At 42.4% G+C, this 26,801-nt stretch overlaps 2 protein-coding genes across 5 annotated transcripts; both read right to left on the bottom strand.

Annotated features, from left to right (window-relative positions):
• Positions 1-1,079: 1,079 nt before the first annotated feature.
• Positions 1,080-3,199, bottom strand: LOC120655960. Its single transcript, XM_039933951.1, has 3 exons — positions 3,060-3,199; positions 1,878-2,050; positions 1,080-1,517 (listed from the first exon to the last, which is right to left on the bottom strand). The coding sequence occupies exons 2-3, from the start codon at positions 2,028-2,030 to the stop codon at positions 1,350-1,352; spliced, it is 321 nt and encodes a 106-aa protein (XP_039789885.1). The 5' UTR covers positions 2,031-2,050; positions 3,060-3,199; the 3' UTR covers positions 1,080-1,349.
• A 13,269-nt stretch (positions 3,200-16,468) lies between these two features.
• Positions 16,469-26,220, bottom strand: LOC120655959 (replication protein A 70 kDa DNA-binding subunit B-like). 4 transcript variants are annotated; one of them, XM_039933948.1, is made up of 16 exons: positions 26,042-26,220; positions 25,892-25,957; positions 25,681-25,765; positions 19,985-20,045; positions 19,672-19,821; positions 19,302-19,572; positions 19,108-19,210; positions 18,871-19,001; positions 18,686-18,767; positions 18,455-18,587; positions 18,195-18,349; positions 17,611-18,102; positions 17,442-17,508; positions 17,253-17,347; positions 17,067-17,153; positions 16,469-16,769 (listed from the first exon to the last, which is right to left on the bottom strand). In XM_039933948.1, exons 5-15 carry the CDS (start codon positions 19,813-19,815, stop codon positions 17,078-17,080), a joined length of 1,749 nt encoding a protein of 582 aa, XP_039789882.1. In that variant the 5' UTR covers positions 19,816-19,821; positions 19,985-20,045; positions 25,681-25,765; positions 25,892-25,957; positions 26,042-26,220; the 3' UTR covers positions 16,469-16,769; positions 17,067-17,077. The 4 variants fall into 4 exon arrangements, with proteins under 4 accessions (XP_039789882.1, XP_039789884.1, XP_039789881.1 ...); XM_039933950.1 differs by having other exon boundaries at positions 19,672-19,804; XM_039933947.1 differs by lacking the exon at positions 19,985-20,045.
• Between the last annotated feature and the right edge of the window lie 581 nt (positions 26,221-26,801).

Raw genomic sequence — 26,801 nt, 5'->3', positions numbered from 1 at the left:
ATTAACCGTGGAGCAGGCATACTCATCAACATGAATGCCTTAATAGTACAACCTGCTTCAACAGCAAGAGATTAATACTAGCAAAAATCGAAGAAAATTGTCCCCAAGTGAGCATCATGAAGAGTATTAATCACCCTCGGATGCTCGAAAGCTAAGAATGAGGCAGTTAGGGTTTACAGTTATGGCCCACCACTTGAGAGTGGCATGCCGACAGCTCCTTTTCAAACATTGCTGCTCAGCAAAAGGGAAGTGGCTAAGCAAGAGATGTGGACCAAGTAAAGGGCATTGACACATTTCAGCTTAGCATTGATAAACTGACAGTAATGTCCGTGAACTAAATAAGACTTACCCTCAACACCATTTACCCTCGAGTGATATATGACATATATAGATAAATGCCACAAAAGTTATCAGATAATCTCAAAGCACAGAAACAATCATTGTGTAGTATCAGCCAAATGAATTCCAAACAGAACCTATCTAGTAATCAGCACCCTTCTTGTTCAGTTAAAATATATAAGGCAGACATATGTCATAACCCCAGGACTGACAAGAGAAGTATTGGCACAGTATTCAATATTGGCGATTGTATCCAGATATTGTTAATGATGTAGTGATAAGTTATTACCAGAAAAAATGTGGCATTGGATCCTTTACTATAACAATGAAATAGATTATAACCTCCACATTATGCCCACGGGCCACGGTATCTGCAGATTTAATCTATCAGCCCTGACCCTCCATGGCAAGGAACACTACTACAATAAGACTCTCATGAAAAACAGCATATGCTAGAAATGCTGAAATTGAAACAATGAAATACTAGTGCTGAAAGATTGAAGGTGCATATATGTGAAAATCGTACCATGAAAATCTGTCGACATTACTACAGGTCCAATATTGTTAAAAAAAAGTAGCAGCATGCAGCGAAATGGGGAGAAACAGATACTGTAACATACCAAACCAGAGTCCTCTCCTATTGATGAGCTCTGTCCTGCCACATCACTCCTAACACTGATTCAGCTAATGCTAGAGGACGCGTTAAAGAGCAATTTGGTACACTTTAAGAAACACTCAGATGAAAAATTGATGGAACATAAAGTTTAAGTTATGAATATATGTAGATGTCAAACAAAACAAAAAGAATAGTATAAAGGTTTTTTGAGGTAAGGGAAAATACAATTACATAGATTCTCGAAGAATCAGTATTCTTTTTCGCTTTGCAATTAATCTAATGCTATTCTGTGCAGGCTAATACTACATTATAACTGCTTTTACTGGGAGAAATTCTCTACCAGCATGACTCTATTAATATCCCATTTTTTTAATCCATATAGCTCACGGCATTATCAATCATCCATCATTTGCTGCCTCTGGATCTCACTAATATAAGATGTCAAAGAAGTCCGAGAAGAATTGACTGTCTTATTATTTTCACGGCATTGCAGCAACTGTTGCTGAAGATTCTGGATGAAGTCATTCAATTTCTGAATCATCTTTTCTTGAGATAAGATTATCTGAAACAAGTATAAGGTTATAGCCAAATTTGTACAGGCGCCTGCAAGAACCTCAAGCAACTTTCCTATGGGTGCCAGTAAAATTTCCCATCGTCTTATATAAAATAATGTTCTTTCTAAGTAAAACAATAATCTTTGCTCTGTGCAGGGACAACAACAAAAAATATATCATAAAATGTTAATGAGCTCATCTCTCCACTGGTGGTATATTTACCACGAAAATAAGTTATAGCATATAAGCAGCATGTTGTTATTTAAGTAGATCCAATTCATCTCAGATCAATTTATGAGGAAAAAATCGATATCTAAAACTCAAAAAAGTCTCGCTTAAGAAGCATTGAGTTACACAAAGTGAGTCACCTTATCCTTGACAAACTCCTCTCTACTTGAAATATGTTTCTGGTTGCGAGTCGTAGATTCCAACTCATTGACAAGCTGTTGCTTCCATTCAAACTGGGACGTAACTATGAGAATCACCAACAGAAAGACAAGAATTACAGGCCTCGACACCATTGTATTGTATGAGAGGAAACCTAAAACATGTGCACAAATGAACATATTACTCCCCTGACATCATCATTCATCTGGATATTGCAAAGCACTTTTAAATTGAATCTAAAAAATTAAACAGAAAAGTCGCAAGTCAAAATCATGATTTCTCATTTTCTTTTCCCAATAGCTACATATGTGATAAGCCACCTTTTTCAACCAAAGGCAACTTGCCCGGCTTTATAGAAAGCGTAATAGAGATAGAGCATATTACAATGACCGACTAACTCTAGGTGCCAATAACCAACGAATTTCCAATTTCCGAATCAGAGACAGTAGCTACAAAAGGATAAAAAATGAAAGGCAGCCAGAAGGCTGTTCACTTTGTTCATCACGCAGTTTGGAAGAGATAAGTCACTTGGAAGCTATCTGAACCAGTAAACTAATCCATCCCAAAGTTTTCGCAGTCATTCAGTTAGGGAAAGGGTTCCCTATCCCAACTCCATAAACCACTGAATGACTTTAGTGGAAGTGTATGCCCCATGGTCATGACAAGAACTGTTGTAGCAATTGGTAAGACTGACGATTAACAGCTGCAGTAAGCAACTCAATAAGCCATATCAACACTGGCAGCCCAGGTCGCCGTTAACCGTGGAGCAAATTTCAGGACAAGTCCAAATTCAGGAGTTGACATAACTAAGAAGCCTCGCGTGATTAGCACATCGCCGTGAAATTCAATTTTCGGATCACGCAGGGGCACGATACCGAAAAAGAAAACCAAAACCGCGCTCGATTAAAGGGAGAGACCTAAAATCCGCTAAAAGGGAAAAAAAAACTCGAGGAAATTTTGGGGCCTCCGGATGGTACACGAGCAATTTACCAGACGCTACCGTACATGGAGCACTCTGATGGCTTAGAAGCCGCTAGTGTCACTACGATTACGATCACCAGCGCCGGGACTGAAGCGGCGAACTGCAAGGGCGGGCGGAGCGGGTGGGGGAAGGAGACGAGACGAGCGGAGGGCAGGGGAGGGGATGGGAGAGGATAGCTCACAGGGCAGCGGTTCATCGGCCGAGGAAGCAGCGGGCGACGCCTCCGCAGCGACCGCAGAAGCCTCTACGAGGACTAGCACGGAGAGGGCGCGAGACGGCGGCCCGGCCGGCGAGAAGCGGTTGCTTGCGAGGAAGACGAGTGAGGAGAGGAAAGAGAAAACGTGAAGAAATTGCGGGGAATGGGGGGAGGAGCGCGGCGGGGGACCCACAGCAGGTCTGTTCCGTGGTCTTGGTGCTTTCGCAAGTTTTTTCTTTTTCATTTTTGTTTGAGCATGGTCCATAAATTGTACTTCCTCTGTTCCGAAATATAAGCATTTCTAGATTTCCCTCCATTCTGAAATCTAAATATTTCTAAATTTAATTAAAGTCAATTCATTTAATTTTAACTATAAACAATAAATAATTTATAAATATTTATGAGATAAAATAATATTGCCAGCTTTATTATGAAAACAATTATCATAATATATAATATATAAGTGTTTATATTGATGATCATAAGAATATTGATGATCAATGCTGAATAAATTTGACTTTGACCAGACCTAGAAATGTCTTGTATTTTGAAACAGAGGGAGTACCCAATTCTTTCAGAGGTTGGTGAGGTGAATGGTCTTAAATCTTGATTGGGATGCGGATTATAGCAACAGTTACATACCCATCTGATTTTGTTGTTTCAAACCTAAACCTATGAAAGATATCTATTATACTTATGATGGATTTAGAATTTTGCCTAAACTTGTACCCATCGGGTTACCCACGATGGAAATACATACTTTACTATACTAGTTTTTATCATAGTGAACAAGTATAATAAAATAAGCATCAAATTTATAGCATATAGAAATACATGATGAGTAATAAGTTCATTGTTCACTAAAAAATACCAGAGAAAATAAAAATATGAATAACAAGCTATATATTCAAATGAGGTAACACCATAAAATGTTACAAATCCATCGTATGCATATATATAATAAAAACTACAACTGCAAAGTAACAATACTCTTACTTGCCATCAGAACATTCAGGGTTTACCAAAATAAAAAGTGAAGGAAAAAGGATGTTAGTTTATTATAAATTCATAAAATAAAATGACAATTGCACTAGGTTGGATCGAGTTTAAAAAATTTATGGATTTATGAATTCGGATATTGTGGGAACAAATATTTGTGCCTATAAACTCAATAGGTATGACTTTATACTCATTAATAAATCTATATTCTAAAAGGTAATCCAAACTCGTGCTCTAATAGAGTAAAGACGCATCAAATTTTGGGTACTCATTGCTATCTCTAGGAGAACCCTCTGATTTGGAATGAACTTTGTATTGCGGAATTCTTATGAACTAAGAGATTACCGTATATATAAAAATAGGAGGTAACAGCATAAAGTGCCTGTTTGTTTACCCACGCACTTGTACAATCCAGCTTATGGATGTTTCAATAAATCTAAAAATATGGTAACCTACAAATTATTAAATAAATGCGGCATGTTTCATGGTAAATTTAACAAAACCAATTGGACGCTACAAATATAGGTCTATAATAACGTAGCCCACGCAATGAAAAAGAAGGCCCACGCTGGATGTTGATATCCTCCCAGCATGAGAAGCGCCACAAATCTGGCTAAAGGCCCACAAGAATGGCCTATTAATGGCCTGCTTGTATGTGGCCTAGAGGCTCTCTTGATCTGGCCGGCCGTCTTCCAAATTTCTTGGAGGGCGCGCGGTACTGCCTTCACCGCTGGAGCCTGCCGGAATCGAGCCGCAGTCGCTGTCGGGTTAGAGGTTATAGTTGGAGGGTTGCTGGGTAACCTCGAAAACAAAGAAGTTGGAGGGTTGCTGGGTGGATCCGAGGCCAGCGACTTTAGAGGAAGGTTTGGGGCGGTGGTGGCCCTCACCGCTGATGGCCCGTACTGGCGGCCGGGGTGGGGCAGGATAACCAGTGGCCCGTGCCGGTGTGGGGGTGGGGGGGGGGGGGGGGGGTGGTGGCAGAGGATTTGAGCCGGTGGCGAGGGTGGAGGACACCGGAGTCCAAAAGGACATGAAGAAGGCGGTGCTGGCGGTTGGTAGGCGACTCGGTTGCTGGCGAGGTCGCCAACACGCGCGGGTGATGGGAAGACTCGGCGGGGGCACTATGGGAGGCTACAACACTAGCCACGGTGGAGACGGGTTAAACGAACTAGGTTTTTGAAAGGAGAACCCGATTTTTTGTATTGTCGTGATAGTCCCTAGATCAGTATCTATTACATACAGAATTCATTACAATTACATATCACAATCATACTTCTAGATAAAGTCATTACAAGATTTTCTTTATTACATAATCTAAAGAATTGTGATACGAGTTTCTGGATACAAGCAAGCCCCTTAAGCTAAACAAAAACAATCGAAAAGTGGAAGCGGTAGCTAAGGTTCGGGGTCATCATTCACGAATAATTCTCCTTCAAAGGCAAGTCTTGCGTGTAGTACGAAACATCCTTAGCTTCATTCCTCATCATCTTTAGACTTGATCTCCAAATCGGATCATGCATCTACCAAGCTATCTCCAAGGACGGGATAGGTTCACGTCACTATCTGTATGCGGCTTTAAGTGGACTATACTATGGATATAAAATAATTCAACGAAAGGTATGGGTTTTTATATGCGCAAGCAGCAACACAAATATATCATCTAGTCATCCAGACTTGAGCTATTCCGGCACCCCCGAACTCTCGGTCTACACACATCTTCTAATATCCATAAACCACCAAGTCGGACCACGGCTGAAACTGCCAGGCGCAGTTTTCGCACCTCAACTGCGCATCGGTAGGGAAAACATCACGAAGGGGGAGGTAGAAATCAAGTAACACTAGTTAGTGAAGCCGGTTCAAGAGTTGTACATGACCGAGTACGCGGCTATACGTATAGTTTTCACCCTGCAGGGGTTGTACACCTGTATCGACTCGCCCCGAGGCTAGCCAGGGATCAACCAACTAACTCCGAGGCACCGGTCTACTGTCACGAAACTAGCGGCTCCGGCCACCATCCTACTTTCCCGGGTCTGGGCGCGTCCTCCCGCGAGAGGTTGCCCAGAGACTATGAATCCTCTCCTTGTTGTGTCGGGGCTCGTGAGAACTAGTACCACTTCATGCCAATACTGGACCTCCCCCTCCACTGATACTCTATCCTCTTGCAGGCTTGGTGCCGCGCGTAGCTAGCTCGGACCGGATCCCTCCACATATAGGATAAGTGGTGTGCAAGTTTGATAAAGTTCCTTCACCAGGTCCAGCTAACTCAATCCTTACTTGCCGAAGTGAGCGTCTTCGGCTCCTATGCGTCTCCACCGCAATGGTCCGCGATTGGCACCCATCACATGTATCACCCCTCCAAACCTCCTCCAGTCCCTCAAAGATCCCGAAGGATCGGTTTCTTGAAGGAAACATGTACCTGCAACAGGTACTCCATAGGGCGTGCCCAACACACGCCCAAGCCCCCAATCGAACGATCAGGTTAAGTTGCTCGCTCCCACTAAATGCCCTAGTCACCAACTCCTCAAAGTATCTTCACTCACACCAAGAATATATCATGGTGTCCCGCAAATACACATGCAAAGGAAGGCAAGATAGCTCAACCATTCATAAATGGTAGAGTAGGTAATCAAGGAATATGCAGTAAAGTAGGCCATGCAGGTTCAACCCATTATACTAGTAAATAAAGCGGTAGCGTAACTAGCATGTGATGTATATGGGTATCCAAGATTAGAGATGGGCGTAAACCTGGCAAGTCCTCGTAGTCTTCCTGAGCTTTCAAGGACCTCTGGTCGTTTGGGACATCCTTCTAGATCTCCTCGACATCGGAGAAGTCCTCCTGGGTCTTCTGGGTGTCTGAGAAGTCCTCTTGAGTCCTCTAGGCATCTGGATCGTTCTGATGGGGGCCAATCATAATTATGTAGAAACATAGGGACCAAAGTGCAAAAATGCACAAATCAGCCTAAATAAGATCCATATCAAGGCAACACCTATTCTAGTGGGTAGACCATGATTTTAGAAGAATTATGAAACTAGTTTCATAATTTTCAGAGGTTTTGTTAATTTATTATAAATTTTCTAAGATTAAATCATTTTTGAAATTAATAAATGATAATAAAAAAAGAAAATCACAAAGTTAGCCATGTGGCAGCCTGTGGGCATGCCATGTGTCATGCTAATGTCATCGTAACGCCAGCGTGTGGTTAGTCCACGGATGACGTTACCTGTGTGTCGTGCTGACGTCAGCATTGACTTGATCAACGATCAAGGGTTAACGTGGGGTTCGCAGGCCAGTGATGGGTCCACATGTCAGTGGCACTATGCCACCGATAGGTGGGTCCCACTCATCAGACTAGGGATGACAAAAGGAAAATGGTGGTTTGGTTATTGGCTGAAACTCGCCAGATCGGCTTGTTCAACCTAAGAGGCTTGGCTTGGCACGCAGGCTCGGCTTGGGGTTTGGTTCGAAGTTTTCGGGTTTCTTGACTTGGGCTATGGTCCAAATTGGCTCCCTCTCTCTAAGGTTGACAGGCCGGGCTACGGGTCAGCGGCACCCTAGCTCCTATATCAAGAGCTTGAGCCGGCTTGAATCAATGAACCTCTCCAAACCTCGATTTTACTAGAGTTGCGCTTCACCGCTCCGGCGAGGTAAGCACAAGAAACTCTCACAACCAATTTTGGGGCTCCTCAACAATCTCCTTGGAAGGCTCCACAAAATCAACTCCTCCAAGCCATCTAGGGAGCGGCAACTCCCAAGAGTAACAAATCGATGATGCTTGCTTGAAGTTTTCCTAGTGCCACAAAGCTCAAACTCTTGATGCAATGCACTAGGAAGCTTTCACACTCACAAGAATGCAATCCCTAAGCAAATAACATGTGAGAGAGCGGAAGACCAGCCCAAATGTGTCAAGAAAGCTTTCAAAGTGGCCAAGAGAGCCCTCCCATGGCCGGGCATGGGATATATATAGAATTCCCCTAAAAAACTAGTCATTACACTCTACTCTGCGTAATCGCGGACCGTCCGCGGTTTTTTAAAAACCGGACTGTCCGCCGTTCAAAACCAATGAGTCAGAGTGCAATGATTGTGTGCCAGAAGTGACCTTTGGAGCCCTGGCGGACCGTCTGCACCCTAGGGGCGGACCGTCCGCAGTACAACTTTTCTGACCACCAGAGAGGAGACGTTTTTCAGCAATGACCAGCGGACTGTCCGCGGCCCAGGGGTAGACCGTCCACCGTTCAACCTTTGAGCCCAACAGAGATGCAAACATCTTGTCGGTGTTTACCGCCAAGCCTGCTCAGGGATACCCTTAGCAGTAGGGTTTGTAGGTAGGGATCGGCGGTTCTGGAACTCAATGGTGCAAGGAACACAAAAATTTAGACAGGTTCGGGACGCGAGTTGCGTAATACCCTACGTCCTGTGTGGTGGTTTGTCTTGCCTTAGGTGTAGATGATTGTTTGGAGGGGGTCCCTGCCCGCCCTTATATATCCGTGGGGACAGAGTTTACATGGAAAGTCCTAGCTGAGTACAGTCGGAGTCCCTCTACAACACGATCGGGTAGTCTCCTTGCACTGCAGCTAGTTCTACGCCTATTCGGGTAGTTACAAAAGAGGTAAGGGACATCCATGAGCTATCCCTTACTCTAGAACATTCTATGTCTGTAAGCAGTCCCGCTGCCCCGGGTCTGACAAGCCCCGAGCTCTTCGTAGCCGAGTCCTGTAGGCGTCGAGTACTTGGCTGGGCGTCTTCGAGTACTTTGAGTAGTCAGAACATCCTTCTGGTTGCTCCTGATTCTTCCTCCAGATACGTCGAGTAGTCCTTCAAGTACTTCCGTTTGCTTCAAGGCTGTGAGGTGCTCATGCCCTGAAATCTTGATCATATATGGTGCGCGAAGTACTCGCGCTCCATATGGAGTAGCCCCCGAGCCTTAGATTGAATCATAGAATCAGGCCCGAGAACGTTGAGTAGGGGTTCCGCTCTGCACCCAACCTTGCCTGTGGATAGGGTCACCCGCAGGAAGCTTCGTATGGCGCAAGACTCTGATAACCTCTTCGTAGTTGACATTCTTGTTTGGGTTGTAGTTGTTATCCTCGCGATAGTGGCGCTTCATTGCCCATTACCGCGTAGAGTTGTACGATGATGTGCCATCTGATGTAATAAATGTGTTATCAGCCTCCTGGTACTGATATTTGTATCACATTTGTGTCACCTCTTATGAGGGCACGCTTCAACCAGCTGATGCTACCTGTGGTGCTGGTGGAGTCAACGGCAAGGCTGTCGATGCTGGCTGGACATTTGGTGTGGTCATCGGCTGAGCAGCCGATGCAGTCTGTGTGACTTGCTGAGGGGGTTGATTGGATGGTGATTGGTAGAGCACCATCTCATTACCATGATTGCTCTGCGTTGTCCTCTGACTAGGCTATTGCTGTGCTACAGGAGGCACGTTCATTTGATGCACAAAACCAGTTGCAAGATCATGGAAAACCCAGGTGACTCCATTGGCATGGGGAATCCTGTTTGCTAGAACTTCTGTAGGTGACTTGGGCTGCAGTATCATTGCCAGATTTTGTTGTTGAGGCGTGGGCCATGGGCCGACATGTTGCTTGGGCTCGCTGGCGAATGTACTGACGTAGGTATAACCACTGGTTGTGAAGCTGGTGCGGTATCTTGAGGCTGGGTCGGCTGTGGAACCGACGCATTGACTTGCTGATTCATCGGCTGAGAAGCCAATGTACTTGGCTGCCCTGTTGGAAATGGAATCATGTATTCTGGAGGCATACCAAGTCCAGTAGTAGGATCCCAACCAGCTGGGTATCCTGACATGAAGCTTCCCTGTGCATATGTAGCCATTGGCATAGAATTGGTGTACACAGGAGTAAACTGAGTTGACGCTACAGTACTATTCGGCTATGCATCTATAACACCCTTATCTGCTCGAGCTTGAGGATGAATCTGTGAATTACTAGTAGCCAATCCAGTAGGAGAAAAGACCATCAGACTGGCCTGATGATAAGCCGGTCCCACAAAGTCAGGTGTTCCCCTATCTTGTAGCGTCTTGTGCACAGCATTGTGGACATAGTTGGCTATGATCGAAGCATAATTCACAAAAGCGTGTCCGATCGCCTAATTCATCTGATGTATCATCTTGTCCTCCTTCTGTGACTCATTGTAGGGTGGAAGAGTAGGAAAATCATACTTTTTGATTACCTCTCCACTCCTGTTGGTGCTGTAGGATAAGAGGCACTATCGCTCGGAAGCTTCTACGACCACCTGGAGTGTTGCCTTTTATTCTTCCTTCAGCTTATCCTTGTCGATCGGGATCTGGTTCTACTCGGAAACCTCTGCTTTCCCGTCGGCTGACATCTTGATGTTTCTGGTCCCACCGGGCGTGCCAAAAGATGTATCGACGCGAGATGATCACACACCAAGCCCAGGAGCCCCGTACGCCAAGCCCGGACTGTACTAGATTTGAACCAAGGCGTGCCAGTCAATTTGACCTATAAATTGACGAGGAAACAGCAAACCGTCAAATTCAAGAGTGTATCGGCTGGATTTCTGAATTACTCTTACGCGGGGTATCGGCAAGGCCCTGCCGATATAGAAGATGACAAAAGATCGGGTATGATGAGCATGTAATAAAAACAATCTACAAGAGATCGGCAATGAGCTTCCGATGTCGATAAGCAACTAGACGGCTAGATCTAAAGCCGACACATGCCAGGTAACAGTGTACAAACCCACGAATATATGGATCTGGACAAAGCTAAGCTTATGATTCAATCTAATCGGCTTTACAAGGTTTATTGTGATAAACAAGGAGCTTATAGCCGATTAAACAGATCACTAAGCCGGGTGGTTTGTGAATGAATCTAAATGAGAAAATAGTGATGCGCCCGAGATCAAACCTTAAATAAATTCGATAAATTTTGAATAGATCTGAACGAAGCCACAGCGATGCGCCCAGAAGCTAAAGCTCATATTTATTCGGTAAACGAAGACATACCAGCAAACCAAATCGCTCGAATATGAGGCGTCCTTGATCAGCTTGAAAGAACTCGAGAAGAGGAAAAGATGGCAAAGCCGTCGACGAGAAAGTAAATTGCAAGTAGTAAAGTTTGTTTTTTTTGGATGTGTATTAATCTTTACAATAGCCGGGGGCTCATATTTATACCCCACGCTAACACAATCCTAGCCGATCACGACAAAGCACGATTATATCTTAAGGAATAAAAACTATTCTAAAAATAAGATAACTCTTGCCAAACCGAAGCCAAAATATCTGGTCAACTTCTACCCCTTCGGTCAGCAGGATCTTTGACCGTGGCGCATGATCACCTCTCCAAATCCACCGATCATACAATGCATAACCATTTCTCCTCCGCAACATGCCTACTTGACACGTGCCAAAATTTGGTGTCAACAACAGGTAGGACAAGGTCGTGGCGAAACAAGGCTCGATGACGGCGTAGGCAGCGCACGAACACTCAAAAAATATGTTGACGCCTTTTATGGGTCAACACACGAACGTGCTAGATCGTGCGGTGCGAGGAGGAGCTCGATGCAGTGCCTCCTGCGTGGAGCGGTCAGACCGGTCTAAGGGACCGATCAGACCGGTCGCTGGGTTAAAACGGCGACTACCTGCGAACGCTAGCCCGAGAGGGGCCCGTCAGGGCAGGCGCACGTAGGGTTGTTCTAGGATCGGCAGGCCACCTAAAACGCCTTCAGATGTCGCGGAGACGAAGGAAAAAACAGCAGATGAGGGTTGGAAAAGCTAGGGTTTGGAGAAAAGGTAAAGAGGATAAAAAGTAGAGTTTGTATTGATTTATTCGATTGGATATTTTCAATCGGCCGTGACCCTTTATATTTATAGGGTGGGGTGGAATTATCCTGCAAGGAATCTCTATTATAGATCTAGATCTACAAAAATCCTTAATTGACTAGGATTCCTCCTAGACCGGTCAGACCGGTCGGTCTCTGCCAGACAGGCCACAGTGCCTCGACCGGTAAGACCGCTCGGTAGGACCGGTCAGATCGGTTGATGCCAATTTTGGCTGTCAAGATATGCCCCCTATTTTTTCTATTTTTTGGTAAAGCTTGCTTGCCAAAAAATATTCTTCTGAGCCAAAATTGTCTAAGGGCGATGATTATCATTACATTGGCCATTATTTGTGCTAAGGGCGATAAATAACTATCGGCCATAACTTGCTCTAATCAAGTTGATGTGGAAACAACCTGTTTCAGCTGCCACACTTCCTTCGTGATTGCTAAAGTCTTTGACACGGCCTCCACTTGTTGCTCCATTGCCTCTTTCTTGCGCATACATTGCAGTCTTTGCTTCTGAGTATGAGACAAGCCTGAGGGACACCACCTTGGTTGTAAATACTTTGAATCTTGCTTTGCACCTTTCTCATCCACTTTGCTACAATCAATATCCTTTTTGACCAGATTGTTGCTAGAAACAACCGATCTTTGTGGTAAAGCATAATTTGGATACATAGGAGGATATTGAATATAATATGATTGCATATGAATCCTACTATAATCTATGGGCATATAAGAGTAAGGAAACCAGCAATACCACGGAGTAATCGGTCCATTGGATGGCGTATAATCACCTTGTCTTGGATGAGAACCCAATTGCTCCTAATGCTTCAATAAGGGCTTTGTATCCTTGTCCTTGCTTGGTCGTCCCTTCTGTCTCTGAGCAATCCCCTCCTTCTCATATTTGGCCAAGAGTTCCTTAAAACTCGGCCTTGTTTTGTTTCTGGAGGAATTCTCAGATTCACTGGGCGCACCGGTTAGACCGCCACTGTGGCCAGTCAGACCGGTCGACTTGATGTCAGCCTTCTTCTTCTTGTCTTGCCCCCCGAGTGTTTTTGCACCTTGAGGGGTCTTCGATGTCAGCTTCTTCTCAGGTCTTTCATCACCAATGACCACATTCTTCCCCTTGGTTGATTCGGCTTGACTCGGCCGAACTAGTACTTTAGGATTATTCAATTCCAACATATGCACCGGGAAAGAATTTTGATCAACCTACATAGTAGGAATAACCAATCGTCCTTCATTAATGGCCGATTGAATTTGCATGGGCAATACATTACAATCATTGGTGGCATGTGAGAAAGTATTATGAAATTTACAATATGCTCGCCGCTTCAACTCCTCAATCGGTGGTACAGTATGTGACATCTTGATGTATCCAATCCTATATAACTCATCTAATATTCTTTCGCATTTGGATACATCAAAAGTAAATTTTTCATCTTGTCGATTTTTGTGAATCGGCTTAAGAGCAGAACAAGCAAACTCAGCAGCACATACATCATTAGACTCATCGTCCGAACAATATGAAGTACAATCTAAAGCATGCACACTAGAATGATGATGCCTATGGGATTCTTGAGACTCTTTCCTTAGGCTTTCTATAGCCAAAGCTCTCTGATGCACCTGAATGGCAGTAAAGAAATCATAGCCCTCTAATCTTCTTTAATATGAGAGTGCAAGCCACTAAAAGCTAAATCAGCTAAATCTTTTTCTGCAATATTCACATTGAAGCATCGGTTTTTTGTATCACGGAATCGTCTTATGTAATCATTGACAGATTCACCACGCGACTGTCTAAACGATGTCAAGTGAGACAATTTATACTCATCATGCCCACAGAAAAAGTGCTCATGGAACTTTTGCTCTAATTGTTCCCATGAGCCAATGGAATTAGGTGCCAAAGAAAAAAACCATGAGAAAGTGGTTCCAGTTAAAGATAAAGAAAACAAGCGTACTTTCAACTTATTTATAGAACCAGCTTCTACTAATTGGGAAATATACTGACTAATATGTTCAAAAGTGCTCCTAGTATCTTTCCTACTGAATTTAACAAATCCAGGCAACCTAAAACCAGCAGGGTATGCAACCGAATCAAATGAAGTAGGATACAACTTTTCGTATGTGCGGGTTTTGCTTCTAACATCCACTCCAAAACTTTGTCTAAGCAAATTAGCTAAATCATTCTTATAATCAGCAAGCGCTTTGTCAAAATTGTTCGAAGAATTTGGCTATGTGGATGTAGATACGTCACGCTGGTTTGGAACAAGCTGACCGGATGGACCGATCAGACTGGTCGGGGGGAACCGGTCTGACCAGGCTAGTAACTCGGTCTGACCGATCTCTGCCGATTTTGCCAGTGATGTACATATCGGTCAAACATCTCATCGGACATAGGACCGATATGCGGCACTGAGTTCTTGGGGGGTTCTGGTGGCACACACGAAACAAGCTTGTTTGTTCGGCTAATGTTGGCCGAACCAGGAATACTCATAATAGGTTCAGTGTATGTGTGTGTCACAGTCTGACCACTGAAATAATTCATCGGCATCCCATATTGAGGTTGACTCACAGGAGATGCTGCCGATGGTTGAGGAACATAAAATTCAGAAGTAGAAACAGATGGAGGTTCATCGGTTGTTTTTGGTTTCTTACCAGACGATTTTCTTTCCTTAGAGTTAAGCATTTAACCCAATAAACATCACGCTCAGCTAGCAATTTCTGAATCTGTTCCATAGTAACACCAGTAGATGGAGCACTTGCAGCAGGTGTTACCTCAATAGATGCATCCGTGGAGGCAGAAGCGAAGTCGATCTCCTTGATCTTGGTGACCTTGCCTCATCGATCGACCTTGATGCTCGCAAGCGCCGCTAACAGATCTTCTTCATCACGCTTCTTCTTGCGCTCCTCCAGTACTAGACGGACGTCCTCAGGAAGATGCTCGTACGTCGCAGGGATGTTGTTGTTCTTGTTGATATCGGTAATAGATCCCATCTTCTTCGGGGTAGATTAGATCGGTTTTGCTAACCAAGATCTTTCTTCCCCAGCGGAGTCACCAAAAAAGTATGTTGACGCCATTTACGGGTCAACACACGAACACGCTAGATTGTGCGGTGCGAGGAGGAGCTCAATGCAGCACCTCCTGCGTCGAGCGGTCAGACCGGTCTAAGGGACCGGTCAGACCGGTCGCCGGGTTAAAACGGCGACGATCTGCGAACGCTAGCCCGGGAGGGACCCCGTCAGGGCAGGCGCACGTAGGGTTGTTCTAGGATCGGCAGGCCACCTAGAACGCCTTCAGACGTCGCGGAGACGAAGGAAGAACAGCAGATGAGGGTTGGAAAAGCTAGGGTTTAGAGAAAAAGTAAAGAGGATAAAAAATAGAGTTTGTATTAATTTGTTTGATTGGATATTCTCAATCGGCCGTGACCATTTATATTTATAGAGTGGGGTGGACTTATCCCGCAAGGAATCCCTATTATAGATCTAGATCTACAAAAATCCTTAATTGACTCGGAGTCCTCCTAGACCGGTCAGACTGGTCGGTCTCTGCCAGACAGGCCACAGTGCCTCGACCGGTCAGACCGCTCGGTAAGACCGGTTGATGCTAATTTTAGATGTCAATAGAGCCGAAGGCTCGGCGGTAGGACAACGCACACACGCATGAGTCCATGGCAAAGCCACAACTGCAGCACGAACGAGGCCCGCGTGGGTCCAGACGAGGTTGAGGCAGTCACGATCTCCACAGTAGCGACCTCGGCATGGCCTCACGTGGTGCAGGGCTCGCGCACGGGCTTAGGTGCTGTGCATGGTCACCGCAGCGTGGTGAGGCCGTGGCACGGCGGTGGCGGAAGCCCAGGCAATAGCAATGGCAGGGCAATGCTCGGAGCGGGACCAAGGTTCAGGTGGGGTGCGGCGTGGCGAGGCAAGGCTCGATGGTAGCCGTGAGTTTGGGCAGAGACTAGTTGCCAGGGTGACAAGGAAAGGGACAAAACATGCTACTACACTAGTGCTTGACGCGCGCTATCGCGCGCGAGCCTGTAAACGTTGTGTAACTTTTTGTTTAGTAGATGTTATATCAGCCGTATATATTTGTGTTTTTAAATTGGTTGTTGTACCCACAATAATCAATAGTTGGTAGAGTTTTTTTTTAATATATTTGGAGTCTGTTTTGGTGAACGGCCCACCGAGGTGCTACATATTGGGCTTAGCAAGAGAATAGGCCTGATCTGTACTTATGAACAGTGTTCGATTTTATCGAAAAGAAGAGAAATAGAACAGATTGTTAAACAGATTTTCTTTTTAGCGGGGAAGTGTGATGAAGGATATTGTAAATTTTATGTTAGTTTTTTTGTTTATACTCACAATAATCGATAGGCGGTAGAGTTATTTTTTTATGCACAGTATGACTTGGTAAACGGCCCACGGAGGTGCTATGTATTGGGCTTGCCAAGCAAATGGGCCTGAATTGTAAATATATACTACGTTCGATATCTTTTTAAACAATTTTTTGGTTGTTTATGTAGACTTGGGCATATCCATTTTTTTCCCACCAAGGATTTGTGTTGCAAGACATTTTTGATTGGAACACAAGCTAAGATTTCTCACGCAGAGGATAAATGTTCAAGATACATAGACTTAGGCAACATAGTTATAGAGTTCTTGAGCATACAGACATAACTACTGATTTCTATTACTGGACAGCACATACATATTAATAGTAGTTCTAATAGTCGTTTGCATACTTCATAAGTGATGCAGACAGTTATTGCAACCCAGCTCAAGTTCAGTTGTTATAGTAAACAACGTTTCATCAGATAGTTTGAGCTGTTTTGTGAGCAGCATCCTTGTAGGCTGATGTAGCTGAGCAGGTTGACAAAAGGCTGCATTTACGAGAGAAAATAATATAAGTATACAAATTCAATTTGTAGAATGATAAGAAATGTTGTTGAGGAGTCGTCCGGGCGGCGGAGGAGAAGGGGAAGGAGCAGCGGACGCGCCATGGCCGCCGCCGCCGTGGCCCCGTGGAGGACTCCGCCAGCGCCGCCAAGCGAGGAGGGAGGAGGGCGCAGGAAGAGAGATTTTTTTTTCCACCGTGAAACGGGACGAGAGGGGGGAGCGATTTTTTAACCGCGGACCGCGGGTTGGTTTCGAAAAAACATGAGGGCTTAATTTAATACCTCAGCAGTCATCATTTCTTGCTGGATTTTGTTCCTTTGCCATAAATTGCCTTTTCCTGATTGATTGGCTCTTGTTTTTCAGCCATCCTAAATGTTTAAGTAATTTTAGCAGAGAAGAAGAAATGCAATCGATGGATATATGTATAATAAAGTTGGATGGTTTGCTTTGGAAAAGAGCATGCTCACTTTGTAGATAGACTTGGAATGGCGGCATCATTTTTGGCAAGTTCAGTTGGTATATCAGGCATGTCTTTGTCTGACGACTTATTTGGAACTTTGGACTACAAATGATAGAAATGTAAATATCATGGCCATGATACATGGGTTATAAAGAACTGATAGGTATTACAATGTTCAAGGCGAGGATTTTCTTACCTTTTCTGCCTCCATAACAGACGTGTACAGACGTTTTTTTGCAGATTTATTTGTTGCTTCAGCATCCCTATGTGCAGGGATAAAAAATTAGATGGTAGCAGTGGTACAAACTAATTAGTGGCAAGAAATTTACGGCATAAGAATTAATGAAGTAGTATATGAGACGTACTCTACAACTTGTACATCAGCATCCTTGGAAGATAGTAGGACACTTTTTTCTGGTGTCTGTAAGTGCATGGATTGTATAGGGAGCGTCTTTGTGGGAGTAAGGAGACCATACAGCTGACTGCTTGAAGGACAACTTGCTGCAGAGATAGTTTCTACTTTGGCAATTTCTTTATCAGATGTTCCTATGTCCTGAGATGATTGTGGAGCATTCTGAGAGAGGCTTGGTGTGATCTTTTGCTTTCCATAGGCGGTAACAATTGAAGTTATTCGATAACTTTTCTTCGGCACCCGATAGCTCTTTTCAGTCATTAATACAGTAAATGTGAATTTGGAAGAGACAATGCCGGCGACATCTAGAGGTAGTAAATCATTTCCTTTTGGGGTGCGCATAACTGTTTCGACTGGCTTTCCTACAATCCGACGGCCGATCTCACCAAAACATATCATTTCAGCTTCTTCTGTACCGTCACTGGTTATAAAGTTTAGCTTGTACCTTTTTTGAAAGTATAAGAAAAGCACAGCCATATAAGATTTCGTTATTAGATGAACTTAATGGTGGTATAATGTAAAGGGGTGGCTACTTACTTGTAAGAAAATTTATTAGTAGTCCCACATTCATAACAGATGAAATCACAACCTTCTTGCTTACATGACTTGTTGCAGAAATTGCATGAAGGGAACCACCATGTTGAGGCGTCTATCAAGCGAGTTATAGTAACGGTACACATACAACCTTTTTCCTGCATAAGACCAAAGTGACAGAATGTACAAATGCGGTTATTTTTATATAACACCAGCGGCATAGCATGATTGTTTTTTAAAACAAAAAAGATGTTGCTACTTACTGGGAATTCATAAGGATCAATATCTTGCATCTCCCTAAGAGTTAGGTGTTCTTTGTTCTGTTGAGTCTGAGGAACTGGAAGATCCTCCAGAGGCGTTCCTGTCTTTCGAACTGTAATATTTTGGCTCCCGACACTGCATATTTATTTCTATTGTCATTCCAATACTGACGAGCATTCACATGTTTTCGGGCAAAATAAATATCTATTAAACAGGCATTAATGTAATCGCACCTTTGGAGCAGAGTCTCAGATTCAGGAATTTCAGGATTTATATACCAGTGACAAGCAGAGTGGCCGCTCAGATAAAGTTGGCCTAAAGCAGAAATAAGCCACACTTTTATTTGTTGAAATGCAGCTGGAGGTAAGACTTTTGAGTTCTGTAGAGTAGGCAATGTGAACATGAATGACAAGCATACCTTGGAATGTTTTCACCAGGCAGCCAGTTAACAGAATTGTGGTTGGTGAAGGTCCACTTGAGTCGTTTAAATTGTCAATGTTAAATGCGGAAGCTTTTTGGCCCCATAGAGAAACTCGTACCTCATTACCGCTGTCAGAAAAAAATATTTCTAAGTGTAGTAGATGGAATGGAAATTGTGAATGCAGCAAAGAATTGTGTTGGTGTTTATACAAAGATATGAGTAGCAGAGACTTACGTGGCATCTCGCAGCAAAATATTTCTACGAAGGTTTGGTTTAGGTTGATTGGAGAAAGATATCCATTCAGGTTCAGCGGCCTCAATCAGTATTCCGAGTACATCTATAAAAAAGACCAATTTAACATGATTCACTATAGCTCAAGATTTATTAAATCCAAGACTACTTTCATTTAAGGCGTATTTACAACTTACCATGAAATTTCTTTCTGTCACCAACGAATTGTTGCAGTTCAGAAAATGGTGTCAAGTTGTATACATAATTGGGAAATGAACCAGGCTCTTCAGTGTGTGATACACGTGTATGGCAGGTTAATTCAAGCATGTAGGGAGCTTGAACAGATTTGTAATAGTCTTTGGCATTGCATATTCTGAACCTGCTCATGATATAATTTTGACAAGGTTGTATGATACGACCATGTTTTTCAGCTTCAGTAGGTGGTATCTCAGCATAAATGGCGCTTCCCTGGTGATGTTTGTTTAGTCAAAAAAAAATGTAGGCACAGGTACATAAATTATTTGAAGTATTAAGTGGCAAATCAGCAAATAAGATCATAGGAATAACCTGAGTATCTGCTAGAATGAGGTCTATATGCTGCAGGGGACCATCATCATTTATGCCTCTAAATTCCCATTTGCGTATGACACGGACAAAAATTGTTTTCAGCCGATCTTTTGGGGTTAGTGAAACCAATGGGCTGTAAGACATTTTGTCCTGCATATTAGACAATGAAAGTTTAGATGCAAATTCAAGTGTAATGGTAGTGCTTGAAGGGGAAAATAAGATCTAGAAGCTGTTGCTGCTAGTAACATGTAATTAAGAATGTAAGAAGGAAACAATGGGAAATTGGCAAATTAATAATTGTTTAGAACGTCACCTTTGTTTCTTTTGTTTAATATGTTGTCCTCTGTTTCGGCAGCAAATAACTGATTATTAAGCTGGCAATACAAGCTGTCAGAATGTTCATTTGGAACTGATTGAAGTGAAGACTTCATTATAGACGACATTTTTAGTTGTATCACTGATGTGGCCATCATCATCCTCAATAAGTATCTTAAGTCCGTTCTTTGATGTGACTCTCGAAACAGCTACATATAGTTGCCCGTGACTGAACACAGGTTTTTTAAGATAGATACCGACAGTGTCCAGTGTTTGACCTTGGCTCTTATTTATTGTCATTGCAAAGCATATTTTTATAGGGAACTGCCGCCTCTCCATAACAAAAGGTAACTTTGTATTCTTCAGTATTAGACTAATCCTTGGTATTAGCACTGTGTGACCAGCATGTGTGCCTGTGAGTATGTTAGCTTGGATTACTTTACTGCCCAAGCCTGTTACGACAAGCCGAGTTCCATTACAGAGACCTATAGATTGATTCAAATTTCGAAGAAGCATTATAGGTAGACCTTCTTTTAGTGTCAGTTCATGGGTTGGAAAATTATTTCCATTTAAGGAATTCAGAAATTCAACTGGGTATAACAAATCAAATGAATCATGAGATCCTGGGGCTCTAACAATTTTGTCGCAACTAAGATATTGCCTTTCCTTCCCTGGTAGAAGGCTTACAATATGCCTATTAAGTTCATCGACTAACTCATTAGTTGGTGTGAGTATTGCGCGCCCTTTCAAATAGGAAGCATCAAGATATCTTGTAGGTAAGTCAGCATAAACAAAATTAATAATTGAGGTTATCGGTTCATCGCATGGCTTGAGGAGTAGGTCTTCTGGAATTCGAATCCATGTTTTCTCAACTTCACCTTCTTTAGCATGAGCCTCAATTTTACCTTCACCTATATCAAGAATCCATTTACTGAAAGAAGATAACTCTTCGAGTGTTGTTTTGTCTAGGTCTGGCGATTTTAGGCGCATATTAGTGTGTAGTTCCAGGAAAGTCACAGATGACCATAAAGGAGAATTTATAATAGCTGCATTAACTATTTGTTCTCTACTGCCACCTTCTATAACAGGAAGTATTTGGCGCGGGTCACCACCTAAAACAACCACTTTCCCACCAAATGGTATATTTTTTGCCTCCTCTGAATGAGCAGAAAGAAGGTCTCGAAATGACCTATCTAGACTTTCTAGGGCCATACGATGTGTCATTAGAGCCTCATCCCAAATCACAAGCGATGTCTTCTCAATTAATTCGGCTAGCATTGAACCCCTCTTGATGTCACAAACAGTTCCTTCATCTAAATCACAGGGTATTCTAAATCTCGAGTGCGCTGTACGACCCCCGGGCAGCAATAAGGAAGCAACGCCGGAAGAAGCAACAGTTAGGACAATCTTTTGATGAGCTCTTATGTACTTTACTATAACATTCCATAGGTAAGTTTTTCCGGTTCCCCCATATCCAGACAAGAAAAAAAAACCAGGCTTATCATTGAGCACACATTCAGTGATGCTGAAAAATGCGTTTAATTGCTCATCATTCAGGCTTGACATATCTGATTCTGCTTCAAGTAGCAATTCTGGACCATTATAGGAGAGCTCTTCCTCTATTAAACGGTTGCCGCAGATTGTGGCAGAATTATTTTGTTTGGAAGGTAGATCATGATCTTTAATACGACCGCCGTTTTTTTCAAACAAAGTAGATAAGTCATCAAGTAGTAGGTCTTTAAGTTGTTTTTCTGGTATGAAAAAACATGGATTTCCAATAGTTTCGCGTATGCGATACTGGATATCATCAGCAAGAACCCTCCAGACTTTTTCGAAGAAGGCATACTCATCAGTAACTTCACAGAAAAGAAGCATCGTAACGAATAATTGTCTTAACTGAGGAGAAGTAGCCCAAGCAGCTGCTTCATCAAATGCTTCGTACCATTCTTGGTCATTACCTAGGAGACCCCGTGCATTACAAGCTTCTTTAAATGTGTGGTAAGTATGCCCGTTATATGTTCTAACATCTTCATAGCTTTGTGCGCCTTTAACTGTCATGAGTAGCATTCTAAGATAGTACCTTTCTCCAACGGATGGATGTACGTAGTACAGACGGCCTATTTTATTTCCAGAATGACGTGGTTCCCATATTCTTTTATCCTTTATCCAACACCACTTGCTTGGGAATTCCAAATATGTCAAATCCCTAGCTGAAGGATTGTTTTTGTTACATTCGAACCATTCAGTTAGCATTGTACGGCGAAAAAAATCATTGGTTACAATTTCAGACATGTTTGCATTTTCATCGTATAAGATATTATTTTCATCTGGTAGATGTACAGGAAGCCTTTCGACAGAAGGATAGTGTCTATGGATGTCAAAACCAAAGACACGCCAGCATGCTTCTTGCTCACAAATATAGCGGCAATCCAAATACTCTTTAACTTCATTTCTGGTTTGAGTTTCCTCGTCAATAGGAACTTCCTCTCCGTTTCTAATTTTTTGTAGATATGCTTTGCTGCAATCTGGGCCTTTTGTAACATATTTGAATAGATATTTGATAAAGATGCCCTTGTTGCACCACTCAACATTTATGTGAGCTTGAAATTTTTTCAGAAGGTATGGATTATAGGGTACTACCCATCTATTGTCAAGACGAACATTTCCTTTCTGTACAAAGCGGCCGTTGTTTGGCCGTTTGTAAACAACAAACCCATTTTCGTCAATAGTGGTTTCTTCTTGATATTTTTTTGGATACCCCTTTGAACATTTTCCGTTTTTCATACAAGGACATTTAGGGTTGTCCTTTCCACAAGGACCATGCATCATGTGTTCAGCAACAAGGACATATAATAGTGGGTCTTCCTTAGGATCAGGAATTTCAGCACTAATAAATTTGTCAATCATAGATGGATTTGGATTTGTTGTATCCTCTAAAGTCCATAAGATTATATGGGCATGAGGAAGGCCACGTTTCTGGAATTCAACTGTATGTAAAACTGTCATAAATAAGAACAATTAGAAATTGTTTATTGAGTATAATGTACTGAGAATGGTGAGTATTAGGTTACAGATTTTGTACCTGCAACAACAGGCCCAAAAGCTTTTCCATCCTTTATATCGGATAGCATTTCTTCAAGTTTCATATTGTAAACACGTACAACTATGTCTGCTCTATCTGAAGGTTTCTGTCCATGTTCTAGAATTCCAAGTGAAATCTCAGGCCAATTGACATCGCACGTGAAGGTGACGAAAAAATCAGGTGGCCCAAATACTCTGCAAATTGCCATACCATCATGGTAGTTCTGGACCATATAGCGACGGCCTCCGGTATGGGAAGCAGGCAAGACAGTTAATTTGCCTATTTCACTTCCATCTACACATCCTCTTCCAACAGCATCTGCTATACCTTGAAGACTCTCAATGCGTAGACGAGATTGGTTCCTAAGAATAAACCATAACCTATTCTCATCAATGGCAGCACGAGCATCTATCTTAGCTTGGCTTGATAAGAGGCCGTAATTTAGGTAAGGGTTTGGCTGGTTGCGCCTGTAATGGAAATGATATCGATAATATTCATGCATTGTTACAGTAAGGCGTTTCTTTTTCCTGTGTTCAGTGGCATCACTGTAAAGAATTCCAACTTGAAAACCACGTTCACCATAAGGAAACAGTAAAGGATATTGCAAAGGCATATAAGCAGGATGTAGAGATGATATATGTCTCAATTGTCCTGACCTGGTTTGGATTATAATATCTGTTTTGAATGTATCTAAAGAAAAGTCTCCAACAATGAGCATGGCAAGATGATCGGTTGTAGGGAGGTTATATTGAACAGGATCTCCTTCTTGAGCACCGATAATCCTTATGATAAATTCATCTTCACTGTTAGACTCAAGTCGATCACGGGCCATTCTAAATTTTTTAGCAAAAGGATTATGATCGTCTAACATAGTAGTAAGACTCTGAATAATAGCTGGATCAAGAGTTTCTAAGGACCCATCATCTGGATGTAGTGCTTTTAGACGATTGGAAACTTCATTAGAAGTATCATAGATATAAAGTTGTAGAAATTTTGGAGCGCTACCATCAGGAGGCAATAAAGAACCAATACGATGGTGAACTTGTCCATTGATTTTGAAAATCGGAGGACCCCTTCCATCATTTACAGATCGGTCAATATTTGCACCCATAGATGTGAAAGCAAACAAACAGTTGTATTGACGTATATTCTTCATGAATTTGTTGGATCTAGCACCTCCATTATGCGTAGTCAAAGAAGCAAGAGGCTCTGGTCTAGGTCTAAAAGCTGGTATTTGTATCTTTCCTTGTTTGCAGCATAAATGATATTCAATTTTATTAGAATGAGATCTGGAGCTGAACATAGCCCGTTCACGGAACCAGAACACAGCATGGCAATGTGCGCATTCATAATCTGGCGAACCATAATATGACCTGTCTTTATAGGATGCTAGAAAAGGAAAGATTTGTTGTTGTAAGTAGTGTAGTTTTTTTTAAAAAAAAAATAGAAATACCTATTCATACTTAAATTATACTATACCTTTTAGAGCATCTATATATTCTTGTGGGAACCGACCGCAGTGTATTGATTCTTGGGTCACGACTCGAGCAGCTGTTTTTTTTTTGGTGGCGGAAGATAGAAGGGGAAAATAAACCATTTTTCCTTAGAAATTAAATTGAAAGGTAAGCTTAAAAAGGTTTGTTAATGTTATTACCTTCATGAGCAAGTCGTTTTTGGGCCATATATTTTCGGCGTTTGTTACGATTGTCATATGGATCTGAACCAACAGGATTATATGTGGAAGAGCCACCTAGAATCAATCAAATGTGAATCATTTAGTTCGGAGCTTAATATTTTTATATTAACTTACAGCTACTCTGTGTACTTTCTTTTTAAGAAATTTCAGTAGATACATTACATTGGATTTGCGAACAGGAACGTTTATTGCTGGACGACTGTAAAAATCCTGTCATGCACACAACGTTTAGTTAATTCAGTGTGATTAAACGCATATAATCTGCAGCAGGTCATATGATTACGTACCAGAGTGTTCATGAGGATCACTCATCTTAGGAATAAGTAACTCAAATAAAATGGTAGATTTCAGTGATACAATCCAGCAATTTTAGTCTCCGCTTGCAGATGCTGTATTCATTGGGATATTATATGAAGGATAGGCCGCGTAGGTAAAGGTAAAAGTAAGCACATTCTTTAATGTTGGATTTGTAAAATAATAATTATTCGGAGATAATTCGAAGGGTGCAAGGCAGCCCCATTAAATACATATTAGTTTTCCATTAGAGGGAGGACGCCTCTGACGGTACCTTCAATGCACATTAATATGGGTAATATGTGCTCCTAGAATACTTATTTGAAGTGTGCCTCTACGTAAGTCTTCGTCTATATAATTCTCTCTATTGTGAAGCATTCTAACAACTTTAAATGTATCACATCTGAGTACAGTTCAGGAGGTGTAATTTTAGGATAAGAGAGTATTGGTTTGACTTATTTGTAAGTGTTCTTTTAAGTACTATAATTTGAGCTTGCCGTAAAAGGCATATACCAAGAAGTAGTTCGTTTGATAGGAAGTACAAATGTAGCAAAATATAGTGCAACCCATACGGCATACTAAGATTAAGCTAGACAGAGGTGAACGGGAAAGAGAATAGTACCTCAGCAGTAAAGAGGATCAAATCAGTTTCTCGCAAATAACTTTTTGTAGATAGAGCAAGATCTTTTTATATCATGCGAAGAACTCTGTAAGCATTTGGTAGGAAGCATTATAATAAGTTTGAGAATTACTGAGTTGATAGATGTATGAGTTTCACAGGTCAGAGATAAGGAATGCGTCGAAACCTACGGCAAGTCGAATGTAACACGTACCAGTGACTTCCGGGAGGGAGAGCAAAGCGAATGTCTGAGATGCAGTTGCCGGGTGAACAGAAACTCCTTGAAAACCAAAGATGAGTTTAATAGAAATGTTTAGAAATCAGAGGGCGCAAATGTCTTGAGATCTCTTCCAGTAATACTCACCTTCTGATGGAAGAACTACTCAACCTTTCCAGTGAAGGGAGACGCGCTTTAGTAGTTGGAAGATTTGAAACCTTGGAAGAGCAGATGAGCTTATGCGGCAATGGCGACGAGCTGAAGGCGCAGAGACGAAGCGGAGCTCAAGAAAATGGTTGTGCCGGGTTCGAGGAGGCTAGGGAAAGGAGCCGTCGTAGGTGGCCAACAGTAGCAGCAATAATTACCGGGAGGAGGATGAAGACTCTTTTTTCTACGCTGAATAGTGAAAAGGGCAGACGCGTCATGTGTGAACACTGACATGAGCGTGTTGAAGAAGCCACGGGCCTTACGTGTGAGAACAAACAGAAATTGCAGAAGTGTTTGATGTAGGGGGCGTTTAGTTCCCTTCCCGAAATATTTTTTTGTGTGCCACGTCAACAGATATCGGGAGGGCGTTTCGAATACTAATTAAAAAATTAATTTCGGTACTCACTTGTAAATCGCGAGGCGAATCGTTTGAGGCATTTAACCACATCATTTGCACATGTGGGTTACGGTAGCATTTATGACTAATCATACACTAATTAGGCTCAAAAGATTCGTCTCGACGTGTACATCCAAATTGTGTAATTAGTTTTATTGTTTAATTACATTTAGTGCTCCATATATGTGTCCAAAGGGAAAGGCATGTTTTTCGAGGTGAAAATTTTTGGGAACTAAACGGAGCCGTAGTAGAGATCGTCCGATCAGAATCGAATGGTATATTTTTTTTATAGACGGGAAGATT

Source organism: Panicum virgatum, chromosome 1N (genome assembly GCF_016808335.1).
Source record: "Panicum virgatum strain AP13 chromosome 1N, P.virgatum_v5, whole genome shotgun sequence".
Lineage (NCBI taxonomy): Eukaryota > Viridiplantae > Streptophyta > Magnoliopsida > Poales > Poaceae > Panicum > Panicum virgatum.
This window is presented reverse-complemented; position numbering and strand designations above follow the sequence as displayed.